The sequence below is a fragment of the Camelus dromedarius genome, chromosome 22 (genome assembly GCF_036321535.1).
Source record: "Camelus dromedarius isolate mCamDro1 chromosome 22, mCamDro1.pat, whole genome shotgun sequence".
Classification (NCBI taxonomy): Eukaryota; Metazoa; Chordata; class Mammalia; order Artiodactyla; family Camelidae; genus Camelus; species Camelus dromedarius.
Genome location: NC_087457.1, coordinates 19,884,383 through 19,900,278, shown reverse-complemented (window position 1 = coordinate 19,900,278; position 15,896 = coordinate 19,884,383). Strand labels below are relative to the sequence as shown.

At 42.6% G+C, this 15,896-nt stretch overlaps 1 protein-coding gene across 10 annotated transcripts in view; it reads left to right on the top strand.

The window, feature by feature from the left end:
• Positions 1 to 14,894, top strand: part of DLC1 (DLC1 Rho GTPase activating protein) — a 416,507-nt gene extending 401,613 nt beyond the window's left edge. For 7 of the 10 annotated variants that reach the window (XM_064477493.1, XM_064477492.1, XM_064477491.1 and 4 more), the window contains 10 exons: positions 143 to 319; positions 2,827 to 2,986; positions 3,113 to 3,311; positions 4,944 to 5,157; positions 6,614 to 6,728; positions 7,786 to 8,004; positions 8,775 to 8,992; positions 9,732 to 9,905; positions 10,681 to 10,797; positions 14,801 to 14,894. In XM_064477493.1, coding sequence (XP_064333563.1) covers positions 143 to 319; positions 2,827 to 2,986; positions 3,113 to 3,311; positions 4,944 to 5,157; positions 6,614 to 6,728; positions 7,786 to 8,004; positions 8,775 to 8,992; positions 9,732 to 9,905; positions 10,681 to 10,797; positions 14,801 to 14,879 — 1,672 coding nt within the window. In that variant the 3' untranslated portion in view covers positions 14,880 to 14,894. Of the gene's footprint in view, positions 1 to 142; positions 320 to 2,826; positions 2,987 to 3,112; positions 3,312 to 4,943; positions 5,158 to 6,613; positions 6,729 to 7,785; positions 8,005 to 8,774; positions 8,993 to 9,731; positions 9,906 to 10,680; positions 13,371 to 14,800 lie in introns of those variants that run through there. The other 3 variants (XM_031440198.2, XM_031440201.2, XM_010995696.3) reach the window with 1 other exon arrangement.
• The last annotated feature ends 1,002 nt before the right edge of the window (positions 14,895 to 15,896 follow it).

The window sequence follows — 15,896 nt, the reverse complement described above, 5'->3', positions numbered from 1 at the left end:
AGAGGGAAAAAAAGACTGGAATGGAAGTTGAGTCTTAGTTCCTAAGAAACAAGGCCAGTGAGCAGCCCACTGCTGATTTTGCATCGACTCATTTGTAAAAAACCTCCGTACTCACTCATGTTCCCCTGTCCGTCTCTCACAGGCACCGACTGAGATGGCACAGTTTCCAGAGCTCTCATCGGCCGAGCTTAAACTCTGTATCACTGCAGATTAACTGCCAGTCTGTGGCCCAGATGAACCTGTTGCAGAAGTACTCACTCCTGAAGTTAACTGCCCTGCTGGAGAAATACACGCCTTCTAATAAGCATGGTTTTAGCTGGTAAGTGTTTAAACTGCTCAGTGAGCTGTCACTGAAAATGCCTTCCATCAGCTCCTTGGGGCTGTCCCACCACTGAGTGGATGACAGTTGGATCCTGTACCAATATCTTTCGTCCATCATCCTAAGGCAGTCAGTCACTGCATTCTCGAGGCCACATTTGATACTGCCTAACCCAGGTTAGCTTTAGGGAATTTCCATCCGGGTTGGCTGGCTGAGTTTTCAACTCTCTGCATGACAGACTGCCCTTTGGTGGGGTGAGAGTGCATTGATCTCCCATCTCATTGAACAGGCACTTCCTTTCCAGAGGTAGGAATAGCCCACCATAGGCATATGTATGTACGGGATCAGATGATAATTTGGAAGGCAGGGAAGAAAAATATTTAGATCATAAGATGTCCATATGAGACCAGCTTTGAAATGCTGGATGTACAGCTCCCGGCTTCGTGACCCTCTTCGTGTATGTTTTTAGAAATCATTTTTGATGTGACTGTCTGCAGCAGCACTCAGAAATCCACCTGGGCTAAAGAGTTTAGGTCAAGTTTTTTCCAACAAAGACTCTTAAAACAGTGACTAATCAATTTAAGGAATTCACCACTCTAAGATATTATAGACTAAAATATATACGAAGATGAAATTTATCGAATGAACTGTTCATCATTCCTTTCAAAAGTACGGCCCTTGGGGTGTATAAAGTGAAATGTAGACTGTTGGGCTGGGAGGGTCATAGATGTGACCTATTTTATGCCTGTATCTTAATTTTTCTACTAAGTGCAAAGCGGAGAAATGTCTCTAGGTTGACATCCCAGCACATTTCACAATGTCATCTAGGCATCCAGGTGTCTTTTCAGTAATCTAAGCACTCATTATCCAATTGCACAACTGCCCTCTATAAAAACAGAGAAGCCTCCCGTTTCACGAGTAGCGCTCAGTAGTAAATCGGTCGCTTGAGAGAATCAGCGGAGCAACGTAACTGTTCTCTCTCTAGCTCCTCCCCTCGGGACGCATAGTGAGGTTAACTTCAGCATCAAAGCACCTCCTGTTCAAAGGCTGTTATTATGTGAGCCCTGCTAAATACAGAAGTTGTTTGTTCTGAATGACAAAAATAAGTATTGACTGGTTTATCCCCACATGCTTCAGATTCTCGGTGGAGATCGTAATGTGTTCCTTGTGCATTCCGATGCTGGGCTTTCTCCCCTGACAAAGCGAGTATTATGCACACTTATAGCTGTGATTCCATATACTTAACTGTATGGAAACACAAATCTGGCTCTGCGCTCCAGCTGTACCTTTCCTAGAGCCATAAACAGTAACGTGCTGCGGCTGCTGGTTAGGCACTCAGAGTCAGAGCGGTCTGTCTTCCGCAGTGTTCCTCTCTGTGCTTGGCGTCAGATTTTCCCTGCTGGCTATTTAAAACTGCATATTTTACATTCTCATTTCTGAGTTGCCCACCCCCCCTCCCCACCAAACCCTCAAGAATCTGAAAGGCCATAATACTTCTTGAGTTCTGGTCATTTTTTCCAGTGAGTCAAAACCAAATGGTAAGGCCTCACATTGTGAGATCCACAGAGTAGGGAGAAATTCTACACAAAGTTCTTTCCCTCTTTGGCCTTGCCCTTCCTTGTCTCGTTTAGAGAGGTCATTTGCGGAGCTGAAATTTCTGCTTGACAGCATTAAGTGCATGCCATGGGTTTCCTGCTGTTGCGTATACTGCTGGGCTGGTGTCAGGACTCCAGGGAGCCTGGGCTAGATTCACAAAACCCGCATTGTTCTTTCCCATCTTCCTTTAGAAACCTAAAGATGTTATATTCTCTGGGGTCATCAGCAGGAGGCTTTATTTTGACTTCGGGGTCATTAGCTTGGCCTCCAGCCTCCACGGTTGAGCTCTGGAGTTTGTTCTCATTATGTGGGACCAACATCATGCATTTGCTGTTTTCTGATCCTTTCTGTTCATTTGTTTAACCCTAAATAAATACTTTGGATCTCATCAAGAACTTAGAAATGATTCTTGTCCATTTTCAGGACAAATAGGAACTTTTTTTTCAACTGTGTCATGAAGCACCTAATTAGGGTCTTGACTGTCATTTTCTCCTCCTCCTCCTTTATGTGCCACCATCTTGTAAGGAAGCCCATTAGCTCCCTTAAGAACATAGACCCAATTCTCAGAGTAAACAGTAGAAGGAGAATCCCCAGCTGAGGAAATGTTGCTGGGTCTCACAGCCCCAATTCTTGGAAGATCTAGAGCAGCACCATCCAATGGAACTATCTGTGGTGTGGAAATGTTTTATATTTGCACGGTCCAATTTGCTGGCTACTGGCCACAGATGGCTACTGAGTGCCAAAAATGTGGCTGATACAACCAGCTGAGGAACTGAATTTGTAATTTTGTTTAATTTAAATTTAAATAGCCACTTTATTAGCACAGATCTGGATTCCACCTACAGAGATGGACAAAGTGTAGACAGACAAGTAAACATATCCCTCCCACCCCCAATATTCTTTATAAATAGGGCTGTGCCCAAGTTCATGAAAAGGATCAAGGTTCCAGACTACAAGGACCGGAATGTATTCGGGGTCCCTCTGACGGTCAACGTGCAGCGCACGGGACAGCCCCTCCCACAGAGCATCCAGCAGGCCATGCGCTACCTCCGCAACCACTGTCTGGATCAGGTGAGAGCCGCTGCTCACAGGTCCCACTTAATCACGGGAGCTCAGATGCACGCATTTTTTTCTAGTTTTGTGGTGAAAATGTTTCCCTCTTGACATTTAATGTGTTTCTCTTTTTTTTCCCAACAGGTTGGTCTCTTCAGAAAATCGGGTGTCAAGTCCCGGATTCAGGCTCTGCGCCAGATGAATGAAAGTGCCATAGACTGTGTCAACTATGAGGGACAGTCTGCCTATGACGTGGCAGACATGTTGAAGCAGTATTTTCGAGACCTTCCTGAGCCACTAATGACAAACAAACTCTCAGAAACGTTTCTGCAGATCTACCAGTGTAAGTGTTCTCCGATCTTGACGCTCTTGGCGGTGGGGAAGGTGGGGTCAGCTGAAGCCTGTAGCTTCCTTTGATGTCATTCTTTTTGGACCCACACGATGACCTCTTGGAAACACGTCATCAGTGTCTTTCTACCTTGCCTTCTCGTTTGTGGAACAGCTTTCTGTATACCTGTTGAATGATGCAAAAATAAATTCCCCTTGTCATCATTCTCTAACTGCTGATACAACCGTACATTTTTACGTTCTGATCCAGGAGCTCGTTTTCTCATTGGTTTCTAGAACAGTGTTGTCTAAGGTACCTAAAAGAGCAGGTGCTGAGATCTGTCTCCGCTTTGTCTATAGACGTTTCAGTGGCTTCGCATCTCTCCAGCAGGGCCTGTTGTGTTTAAAATTTCACAGGTGTCTGTGTGTTTCATCTTGCAGTAAAATGAATAAATAATCTTTTTCTGTTACTCATCTCAGCTTCTGCCAAAAATACTTGGGAAAACAGTACCCGTACCTGTCTCACTTTTAAGTGAAGCTTAAAGCAAACAGTTGTCTAAATTAATGATCAAGATCAGGATTATAGCTTTTACAGCCGTGTGTTTTTCTTGGCTCAGTGTGGTATTGCAGCAGTGTAATTTAAAAGCAGCTTCTCTCAGTGCTCAGAGTGTCCTTAGAACTGGCCCATGGGACTTTATTTTATGAGAAATGGAGCTGGTCTGGATTATTTCATTATTTATTTCATCCTTTCAGATTTTATGAAAACACAGGTCACATTTCCCCCACCGAGGTATTTGTTATGTATTGTAACCATGGAGCTGTTTAATCAGTCTGTCCTATGGAGCTGCATTTGAGTGATTTGAATTTTCCACCACGTGCCTTTTAAAAGAAAAGGAGACCTGAAGGTTGGGGTCAGCATTTTCTACACATATCTTATTTTATATATACATTAACTATGTTACATTACATTATATTGCATTATATTATTTATATTATGTGTATTTTATGGGTTTATTTCTCAAGTATGTATTTTTATAGTAGCCTTTCAGTAGGCTTTCTAAGACTTAAAGAAATTACTGGTTAAAGATATCTGTTGTTTAAATAAAATATTTTAGGATCTTCCTTTTTCCCATGTTAAGAATGAGCACATCAATTAAAATTAGGAGAGTCCCCAGGGATACTGAACATTTTATCGTCAAGGCAAAGAAATCTCAGTTCTCATCCTCTTGTCTGTATCTTTGATAAGACTTCTCACTGAAACTAAACCAAAGCATAAGTGTAAACTGTGTTCAATAATTGAAAATGGTAAACTAGGAGTTTTGAAGAAGTACTTAGAAAAGAAAAAAACGTTCTGTAGACTAGAGAAGAGAGCAGGCATCATCTGGAGTTGAACTCTGAGGTGGACTTAGGAGTATATTGGCAACATGGGTGTTTAAAAATTTTAACTCCTCCACAGGCAGGAAATACTTGAGGGTAGTGACGCTGGTGGCAATCCCTAATTTCTTCCCTGTTAATCTCAAGTACACTTTCTGCAAGTGCTTGTTCAGTGCTGGGCTGAAGTCTTTGATGCTGTTTGCTTTGGGACACTTGCTTGCAAATGTCTGTGGAAAATCACTGGGTTGATGGGGGAACTGCTGGTGTCGTGCAGACGTGCCCAAGGACCAGCGCCTCCCGGCGATCAAGGCCGCCATCATGCTCCTGCCTGATGAGAACCGAGAGGTCCTGCAGACGCTGCTTTATTTCCTGAGCGATGTCACCGCAGCTGTCAAGGAGAACCAGATGACTCCTACCAACCTGGCCGTGTGCTTGGCGCCTTCGCTCTTTCACCTCAACACCCTAAAGAGGGAGAATTCCTCTCCAAGGTACAGCCCATGGGGCGCTCGGGCTCCATTCTTGGACAGAGGCAGCCTCCTTCCTTCTAGGGCTGTCCCTGGCTCGGGCATGTCCTTCTATGGCGTATTTGAATGCAGCAGAAGGGAGTCTGACCCCCTTCCTTCACCACCCACATTCCTGCCCTGGGCTTCCCCCTTTCTTCTCAGCCCTGGGGACTTCCCTGACAGTCTAGTTCCAGCCGCATTTCGAGAGAGATGAGCCTTCCTGCTTTGCCAGGCAGATGTTTCCCCGACCCCCAGTGCCCTCTGTAACACTGTCCTCATACCCTCTGCCAGCAGAGTCCTGAGGATTTACTGACCTCAAAAACTGGGTGGGGGGCGAGAGCCCTGCCACCTTGGCTTCTTCAGTAGACCCAAGCTGCCGGCCGTGTGGGAAGTGGAAAGCACCTGGGTCTAAGAGAACTAAGGATCACGTTGAGCCTCCAAGTTAGGACCCAGCCTCTCCAGTTGTTGCGTGGTTTCTCCTTAGGTGTAGACAAGATGGGAGCGACTGTAGAAGACAGGGAATCTGGAAAATAACAGAGGCTGAGATTTGCTCAGCACTGATTCTGTCCCTGCACCTTGATTATCTCATTTAATGCTTATAACAATCATAGGAGGTGAAGCGACTCTCAGTACCTATTTTACACCTGAGGCCAGTAAGACTGGGGGCAGGGCACCTAGTTAAGTCACTTGCCTCTGTGTGGTGGGAGAAAATGGCAGAGCCGCTAGCGCTTCTTGCCTATTTGAGGATTTCACGTAAAGGCCTCATGGTCGAGTGTGTGAGAAAGGAGTCACTGACTCCCTCCTCCCAGATTCATCCCTCTGATCCTTTTCCTCAGCTCTAGGGGAGCTTGACAAATGTTTCTCATCAGCTACAGGCACGGGTAACCCGTCGGTCGTGCTAGTTGCTTTGATTCTGAAAGCCACACCATGCTTAATTAGCTAGTTCTAACGGTTGACCGGGGCATTCCAGCGTTAATGGGATAGAGAACTAGAGGTGAGCAGGAGAGATCAGATAAGATTAAGACAAAATCTCTAGGAAACAATGGACTTTTCTCTCACCAACAGGAGGGGCTCCAGTCTATTTAAACTGGAGAGAACATTGATTCTGTTTACCCCAATGACCCATGCCTCCCACCCACACACCTCTTGAAGCTGCTTTTCCTTCTCCCTGCAACGCATACGTAGATCTTACATGCTTCCCTGTTTCACGTGATGGCTTTAAATAGCCTGGATTTCATCAGAAACTGTTTCGTATATTTTGTGCGTGGTAGATACAACTGAGAAATTCTAGTGACCAGATTAAAGCTCTCCTGAACCACTTAATGCCACATGGGCTCCAGTGAAATAGTCTTTTTGTCTACTTTAGTTTTCTTCGAATCACACATTGATTAAAAATTGACAAATGTTTAAATCTTTCCCCTCCCTTATTTCTTCTGCCTAGGGTAATGCAAAGAAAACAAAGTCTGGGCAAACCAGATCAGAAAGATTTGAATGAAAACCTCGCTGCCACTCAAGGGCTAGCCCATATGATTGCTGAGTGCAAGAAGCTTTTTCAGGTAAGGAGACAGGAAGTTTTGTTGTTTGTTAAGGATAATGTCAATAGGAACAAAATCTTAGGCACATACTTGTTCACATCTTAACCAAAAGATCTTTTCCACAGCTGGAGATTATATACGTAGCCTGAGAATGTTATTTATTTATTTTGTAATGTATAAGCTCGTTAGAGTTAATATGTTTAATGAAATTGCCTACCTCCATACCCCTTTACTTATAAAGGAAAAGCAACAGATGATGATGTATCTAAAGTGCAGCCACTATGGAAAACAGTATGGAGGTTCCTCAAAGAACCAAAAACAGAACTAACTTATAATCCAACAGTTCCACTCCTGGGTATATATCCAAAGAAAACAAAAACTAATTCAAAAAGATACATGCACCCCAATGTTCATAGCAGCATCATTTACAATAGCCAAGATATGGAAGCAACCTAAGTATTCATCAAAAAATGAATGGATAAAGAAGATGTCTGTGCGTATATACATATATATATATATATACATATACACACACATACATACACACACATGTACAATGAAATACTACTCAGCCATAAAAAAGAATGTAATTTTTCCATTTGCAACAACATGGATAGACCTGGAGGGTATTTTGCTTAGTGAAATAACTCAGACAGAGAAAGACAAATACTGTATGTTATTACTTATCTGTGGAATGTAAATAAAAGAGAAGAATGAATATAACAAAACAAACAGACTCACAGGTATAGAGGACAAACAAGTGGAAGGGGATAAGGAAGTACAAACTACTGTGTATTAAATACATAAGCTATAGAATATATTGTACAACATGGGGAATATAGCCAAATATTTTATAATGACTTTAAATGGAGAATAATCTCTAAAATTTTTGGATCACCATGCTGTACACCTGAAACTATTCTAATATTGTAAATCAACTAACTACCCCTCCATCTGCTGGAAACGGGGTGAGGGTTGGACTGCTGGCACTGCATTGAGGGTCCAGCCCATTATTTCTGCCCTTCCGCTTCCACTCACGAGCATCAGACCTCCTTTATGTCTCTCGTGTCCCTCCCAGGTTCCTGAGGAAATGAGCCGATGTCGAAATTCCTACACCGAACAGGAGCTGAAGCCCCTCACCCTAGAAGCGTTAGGACGCCTTTGTAATGACGAGTCCGCCAACTACCAACACTTCCTCCAGGACTGTGTGGACAGCCTGTTTAAAGAGGTCAAAGAGAAGTTCAAAGGCTGGGTGAGCTGCTCCACATCTGAGCAGGCTGAGCTGTCCTATAAGAAGGTGAGTCTCCTCCCTCTTGTCAGCCACTGGAGTTCGGGTGCTCAGGACTTGGGTTCAGCAGAGACAAGACAGTTCTCCATGGAGATCTGTCATCCGCTCCCTTCCCTGTAGAGCTGGGCAGCCAGGTGACTCATTCCCCCTGTGAGAGTAAAAACCAGTCCCATGAGGAATACTACTCACTGAAGACTTGTCAGAGGACTCAGACTATCTACTGAAATCCTTCGGCTCCACAGAATTCCCTGGAATGTTTCGCTAATGGTTTTGGGCCTTCAGGCATTTTATGACCTGCTTAGACAGTGCCATCACTTGATCAGAATCCCTGTGCATCTCCTCTGTTCTCAGTCACTGCTCCTGGCCCTCTAATGAGCAGGGAGTAGTGAGGGAGAAAGTAACTTGAAAGCCTCCTGAGGGCAGAGGTATCTTATGCGGCTCAGCACAATGGCCCATGGAGGTATTTGTGGATTTGTCTCTGCTACCTTGAAAAGAAAGAAAACAGTGAGAGTGGTCTGGGTGGCCATGCAGGCTGGGGGTGTGCAAATAAATCTTACTTTTATTACATTGACCCTAATATGGGTCCCAGGAAAACAGATGTAATGGAGGTGACTCCAGCAATTATGTTTGCTTTCTGGCCCGACCTTGAATATACTTGGGGACAGCAGCCTAGTAAAGCCATCGGTAAACATAGGACCATATACCCAGATAGCACTTTGCCTTCAGAGTCTCAGTGTGTGTGAAATGCCTTAGCGCTGAAAAGTGCATCCTCTTTTCAGGTGAGTGAAGGACCACCTCTCAGGCTTTGGAGGGCAACCATTGAAGTCCCTGCGATGCCTGAGGAAATCTTAAAGCGTCTACTTAAAGAACAGCATGTCTGGGACCTAGACTTGTTGGATTCGAAAGTGATTGAGGTCCTCGACAGCCACACCGACATTTACCAGCATGTCCAAAACAGCATGGCGCCCCAGCCTGCTCGGGACTATGTTGTTTTGAGGTGAGAGCTTCCAGATGAACTTTTGTGGAGGGATGAGCCTGTATGTCACTGAATGTCACGAGAGGGTAAAATTATTTAAAATAGAACATATGCTTCCAAATATGGAAAATATATCTGCATTAATTCCAGCAATGTGTCCATCCTTGAAAATGGTTTGAACTCTTTAGGAACTGAGCCCAGAAAGAGAGGCACATTCCGTTGACTGTGCTCAGTGGTAGCAGATTTTTGCCCCATTAGGATAGATTTTCTCATTAGAAACAGCTAGTGAAAACATAAGCCAGGAAGTAACATTTGGGTCCCAAGTAAGCTGTGGTTAAAGCTGGTTTATAAGCACTTCATAAATTCTCTGAAGACATGATTGAAAGAGGAATTCCAAAAATCTTTGAGGAAATGTCACATCATTAAGTCCAGAACTTCTCCAACAGAGGAACATTCATTTGGATGTCCGTGTTCTAATTCATCTGTGAAATACAAAAAGGGTTTTCAGACCCACTTCAGATTGGTTGTCTTTCAAAGAACTGACTGTGTGAGCTTATCTACCTGCTGCAGAAGGGGCTCTGTCCAGAGTCATTCATTCAGGAGTCCCTGCACAGTCGTTCAAGGATGCCATCCATCCAGAGCTGGGTCACAGGGTGGCCCCCAAGTCTGCCCTTGAGCTATATCCTCTAACAGTGAGGCCCCGTTTTCAGCTTGGCTTCCAGGAAGCTCCATTTTTCCCACTCTCATTTTGTGTCTACAGGACATGGAGGACTAACTTACCCAAAGGAGCGTGTGCCCTTTTACTCACCTCCGTGGATCACGACCGGGCACCAGTGGTGGGAGTGAGGGTCAACGTGCTCCTGTCCAGGTATCTGATTGAGCCCTGCGGGTCAGGGAAATCCAAACTCACCTACATGTGCAGAGCTGACTTAAGGTACGTTTTGATGCTGCTTTTTTTTTTTGATGTGGTGAGTGAGGGGCATAAAGAAGATTCAGACTTTTTCTCTAATGGCTTAAATGAAGACATCATTGCATCTTGGATGCTCCATGAAGAGTGGTCCCTATAAAGTAACTCCTTCATGTTTCTTGGTCTTCTGGGTGCCACTTCCTAATTCCCAGCCCTTAGAGAATGTGGTACTAAAGCAATGTGGAGATGATGGTTCTGCCACGAATTTAAAGCCACAGGAAATGCGAGATTGAACTAGCAAGCAGATGTTTCTCATTTTATATTCAAAGGTGTTTGAATAATATGACATGGCATTGTAGTAATTAATTAGGTCTATACTCTGTGCCGTAGATCAATGTGAATTCTTATCAGAAAATTAAGAAAATGAAGCAATGCCAAAAAGAAAAAAAAATGAACCTCTAAAAACTTCCCAAAGTGGTGCTCATGTTAAATAAATTCTCACTTGAAGTCTTTACATCTCAGTACTTCTTCAAGTGCCTGTGTGATCTGTTTTTGGTTTAGATTCCAAAGCTTTCTTGAACAGTTTCACTCAATATCTGCACTCGGTATGTTGTTCCTTGGGAAACCTCTGGTTCCAAGAGTGTAATGAAGGTGCCAGGAGGATACCTTGGAGTAATAAGAGTAATCTTTACATGCACATTGTGTTGATCAAGAAATAGAAGTGTATTCAGAACTCCCTTCTGCTGGTTTAGGGTTTTCCAACTTGAATAATATTTCCATGTTTCCTTTCTGTCTGCTGTAGGGGCCACATGCCAGAGTGGTACACGAAATCTTTTGGACATCTGTGTGCAGCTGAAGTTGTAAAGATCCGAGACTCCTTCAGTAATCAGAATGCTGAAACCAAAGACACCAAATCCAGGTGATTCCTGCAGCAAAAGCAACTGTGTCCATTATCTGGGTGTTTGTTTCTAGAACCCTTGCCCATCCTTGGAAGACTGGGTTCTGTGTCTAATCCTGAAACAAAACTACAAGTTGGAGTATAGGAATTGACTATAGCAATTTGATACATTTTTAAAGCTGCTTCCTGTTTGTTTAAGGTCTGTATTATGGACCTTGACTGGAATATATGACTGTGCAAAAAAATGTATTCTTATTCGAATTGCTTCTGAGAAGCAAAACTCTATAAATACGTTAGGGAAGGTCATGAAGAGACTTCACTCTCTTGTGATGTCGGTTTATGTGTCCGTGTACCTATGTCATTTTATTTGCAGTGTGTTGAGGGCTGGTGTATCCACTGGAATAGTTGGTACTCTTTGACATGTTTTCTCACTGAGAAGAGCAAAGAAAGGTTTGCACAGAGGAGTGTGTGTATGTGTGTTTGGTGCTGGTTGAATGGCGTAGATGTGGAAGTTGGGACGCAGTGTCTGGCACACTGAGACACCTCCAAGAAGGATCTTGATGCATCAGGTTCAGTTTAACCTGGAATAGCTGACTACCCATGGAATCATCCAGAAAGGGAACCCATTTGAGGTGTTGGACAACCTACCCTTGTCTTTTTTTTTTTTTTTTAACCTGAGCAAGTAAACATTTCTTCTCCACCAACCTCTTCTTTACTTTAAAAGTAATTATAATAAATTTACTCAGATAGCCCATTTCAAATGCAGTTTGTCTCTAGACCTCATTGCAAAGAGTGAGGTCGTTTTTATCCAGTATAGGTGAATTCAGGGATGAAAACTCCCTCTTGCTAGCTCCAATGCAGTTTTTGGTTTTGGGGTTTTTGTTTTGTTTTGTTTTGTTTGTTTTGTTTTTAAGTTGAGATGTAACAAAAAATGAACACTCTAACATCTACTCCTGATTCAGGCATCAAAACTTTTTACTTGTCTGCAAATTCTTTGCATTTCCGTGTTTATAACAGAAACTCTTTAAGGCACTGTGTATGGGAACACAGGAAGCTATGTCCCAAGGAAGTCCTTGTAAATTTAGTCCAGCCACAAAGGTTGTCTGTTGCTGTTATGGTTATGGTTATTAACAGCATTTTTTCAAAGCTGCATATGTTTATTAACTGGGTTTGTCCTTACCAGCAAATAGGGTTTCTTTTTTTGTTTGTTTTGTTTTTCCTACGTTTCTTTTTCTTCTCCTTTATGATGCCCTTAGAATATATTTTAGTAGTAATGGGAAGTAGTAATTGCAGTAAAAAACAAACAAACAAACAAACAAAAACACCAGTGCAGATTTTTTGCAAGGGTGGTCGTTATACAGGTTTTTCTGTAATGGTAAAGGTTGGCTCAAAAGACAGTATTAGTGAATTTATTTTATGTGGGTCAAAAGTGAATAATGTATGAATGAGAGTTGTAAGAAGGATTTTTATTTTGTTATAACATAATTTAGTTACCATTGTCAGTGTTATTTCAGAGATTCCTTGAAGAATTTGGGGGCAGGGGACAGATCAGAGTTTAATTTTGAGTATTTTGGATATTAGTGTTCCTCGTGAAGATATACTTGTATATTCAATTTTAAAGCCTTTCAAATCTGTAAGATTGTATGTTGTATATACCATTCTATTAAGAAACATGTACACCTGTCCACTGTGCTTTCCAACATAGATAAAGCATGATAAAGATTATTATTTAAAATATACTTGTATTTATACCTCAGATATTCTTTTGGATTTTGTACCTCAAGGCTTTTTTTTTTTTTTTTTTTGGTTTTTTTGTTTTGTTTTGTTTTTTTTGTTTTTGGGTTTTTGTTTTTGTTTTTTTTTTTTTTTTGCTAATGTAAGTACACTTTATATGAATACAGTCTAAGTGAGAAAAAAGAAAATAAAAGAAGAGGTTTATAACTTGCTCTATATCTGTACAGAATATAATCAATACGTGCACTATTAAATGTTTAAAGTAAGGGAAACGTCTAGCCTGCTTTCCGTTGTATCGCATCTCACTCCCACCCTCAAAACCACAGATGGCAAGTCATACCATTGTAGCATCAACTGAAATGAAAACACAGATTTGCTGCAGGAAAAATCAGACTGCAAATCATTCCAAGGCCAAACTGCAACTGAGCCACTCACTAACAAACAGGAAACCCTGGTGAAGGTTCAGGAAGCACGGAGATGCTCTCCAAACAAAGGTCTCGAGGAAACGATGCTGAGAAAGTTACAAGAATAAGCAACAGCAACTGAAAGATGCTCATAAGCAAAGCCAAGGTCACCGATTAATTCCAGAAAAGGTCTCTTTCCCACTGTGTGGCTTTCCTGTTGAAAGGATTCCTTACATATTTGGCCCGAGGAGAATTTGAAGGATGTGAACATTTTCAAGAACTCTGCTTTAAGCCACCTAAAGTGATACCGCCACAATTTACTAATTGTGACTAATTGCCCAGGTTGTAAGCTCTCTGAGAGCAGGGCTCTGATACGCGTCTTCATCATCCCCTACAGCAGCTTTCAGTGTTTTGTACTTGTAGGCACCTAATAAATTTATTATTTGCCAAATGGAATGGATTGAATTTGCCTCTGTTATTTGAAAAGGGGGAGAATCTAGGCTGCCGTCTGTCCGAAGCCCTCACTGTGGCTCATCAGTGCCTGTTTTGAGATGGCAGAGACAGGACTGAGTGAAACCTAGTAAAGTCCTAAGGTTCAAACGGGTGAAGATGACATAGATGCCGTGGATTCTAAATTAGAGAGTTCTTTCTGATGGAATTTTAACCAGTCTCATTTCTCGGAGACAATGTGATATGGATCTTAGGTCTGATTTTGACAAATATTCGCTCTGGGCATAGTAAAGCGGAAAAATCAACCTCGTTGTATAAGGTTTTAAAAAGATGCACAGAGACCAAAGGTTTTCTTATCTGCCTCTGCCTCCAGTCCTGGTTTCCTCAGAGCCATAAGAAAATAAAGGATCAAAATGTCTTGGGCCTGAAATATCTAATATTCTAGTTGTGTGAACAGCTCTGGAGTCGGGAGGTACTAATAGGTTACAAGCTGGTCACCAGGGTAGAAGAGGCACTCTCATGGGCACCCCCCACCCCAGGTCGATTCAGATTGCTTTTGTCGCCACCCATTTTCTTATTCACCTCACGAGGTCGTTATGCCAACACCTACTGTTTGTGGAGTTTCCACATTGCTCAGTGCTGAAGACACTGCAATCCTCCAAATCTCTCCTGGATATTCAAATAGAAATGATAATGCCACGTGGCATCCTGCCGACCGATGTATGGATGGAATAACTTGGAAAACTCTGACAAAATTACACAGGTTCTTAATTGATTTTTTTTTTCAGGGCTGAGGGAAACAGGTGAGATTTGGGGGAAGTAAAATCTGAAGAAAAACTGTGGAAGATAATCTAAATTGGTGCTTTTCCAACATTGCTAGTATATGTGTGTGTGTGTGTGTGTGTGTGTGTGTGTGTGTGTGTGTGTGTGTGTGTGTGTGTGTGTGTGTGTGTGTACGCAGCAGGAGACAAGCTTTAGAGAGCTGTGTGAGATTTTATAGCTACGTTCATGGGTCTTTATGCCACTTTTGCCCACTTTTGTAAAATCCTCACACATACCCCACGAAGTGCAGGTATTATCATAAGGGGAGGCTATGACTTAGTGACAACTTAAGGTACCCAGGGCCACAAAGAGGAGCTAAAATGCCAGCCCAGTTCCACTAGCCCAGACCACCTCCCCATCTGCTGATCTCTCCCTAATGCGGAGGTAGATTTCTTATAGTTAGAGCCAGTCCACATCGCTTCAGCATCAGAATTGGGAAGAACACTAGAAAAATGAAGGTCCATAGCAAAATAACCACGTTAAAGTCTCCAAGAAATTATTGCATCATCCCATTACTGAGATGGTTAAGGAGAAATGAAGTAAGTCAAGATAAATGTGAGGCAGCAGCTTTGTTTCAGGTTAACGGTTGACAGAATTTGCAGTTCTGCTTGCAGATTGAATACCTGGTTGGAAGTGTACCAAGACTCCCGCCTGCCCAGGAGACAGAGCCTGCTGCTCTGCATTTGCAAGTGAGGAAGCATGAGAAGTGTGGTCTGACTGCAGCCCATCCGAGCCCTCGGATCATGGGCACCAGGGAAACACCGCCTTACAGGCTTCTCACCCTGCAGCCCAGGAGCGGGGCCCCGGTCCTGTGACTCTCTGCACTACGTCATGATGTCCTTCGCACCACACAAGATAAGCGTGAAGTGCAACTGACATATTTGTGAAGGTGCTATGAAAAGCAAGAGCTTTTCAAAGGTAAAGGAGCATTCACAAAAGCAAAGTAGAACTTAGCCCAAATGTTCTACCTCACCTGCCTGTTGAAGCATACATGAATGATTATAAAGCAGAAATCCTGAACAGTGAGATCACGGCATGTATGTCATCTTGGTGTTCCATCAGGGTGAAATTTGCCTAAGGAATTTAAATTCCATTTGCCTAAAGAATGCAAATTACAAAAAACCTCTAAGAGCCTATGGCAAAGAAAGCTCAGGTAGGTCTGTGCAGTTGCAATGAATTTGGGCCCGTTCTCCAGGGGATGATCAGTCCTTTGCAGGCTGGGAGTTTGCTAAATCATGTTGGCAGCTGTAGCCCGAAGTAATTACCCTCCTATGTACACACAGTTCTCTTTAGAGCAGTCGGTCAGCCTGTCTAGACCCAAGGCTGTGTTGATACCTATAGTATAAACACCTCTTTGGAGAGATTTTCATCTCATTGGACTTAAAAAAGTGAGTTGTGGGCCAAAAATGTTACTCCTTGTAAGGGATTTTCATTTCTTTATTTCTTTTTCCTATCAAGACAAAAGCATGTGAAAAGCAAAGCCTTACTCTTTTTATGTTCATCATTCACCATGATTTGATAATGTTCCCACAAAAATAGTGACTTGTTCCCATCAAAATAGTCTGATTCCTAAGGAAATTGTTTCAGAAAGGTTGGCAGGTTACAGGTACTTGAAAAGTACAAATGTGTTTGGCTCAAATCTGAGTGGACTTGCTGTTGAGCTGCCATTTATTGAGCATAATAACATGCTAGGTACTGAAATGTATGCTT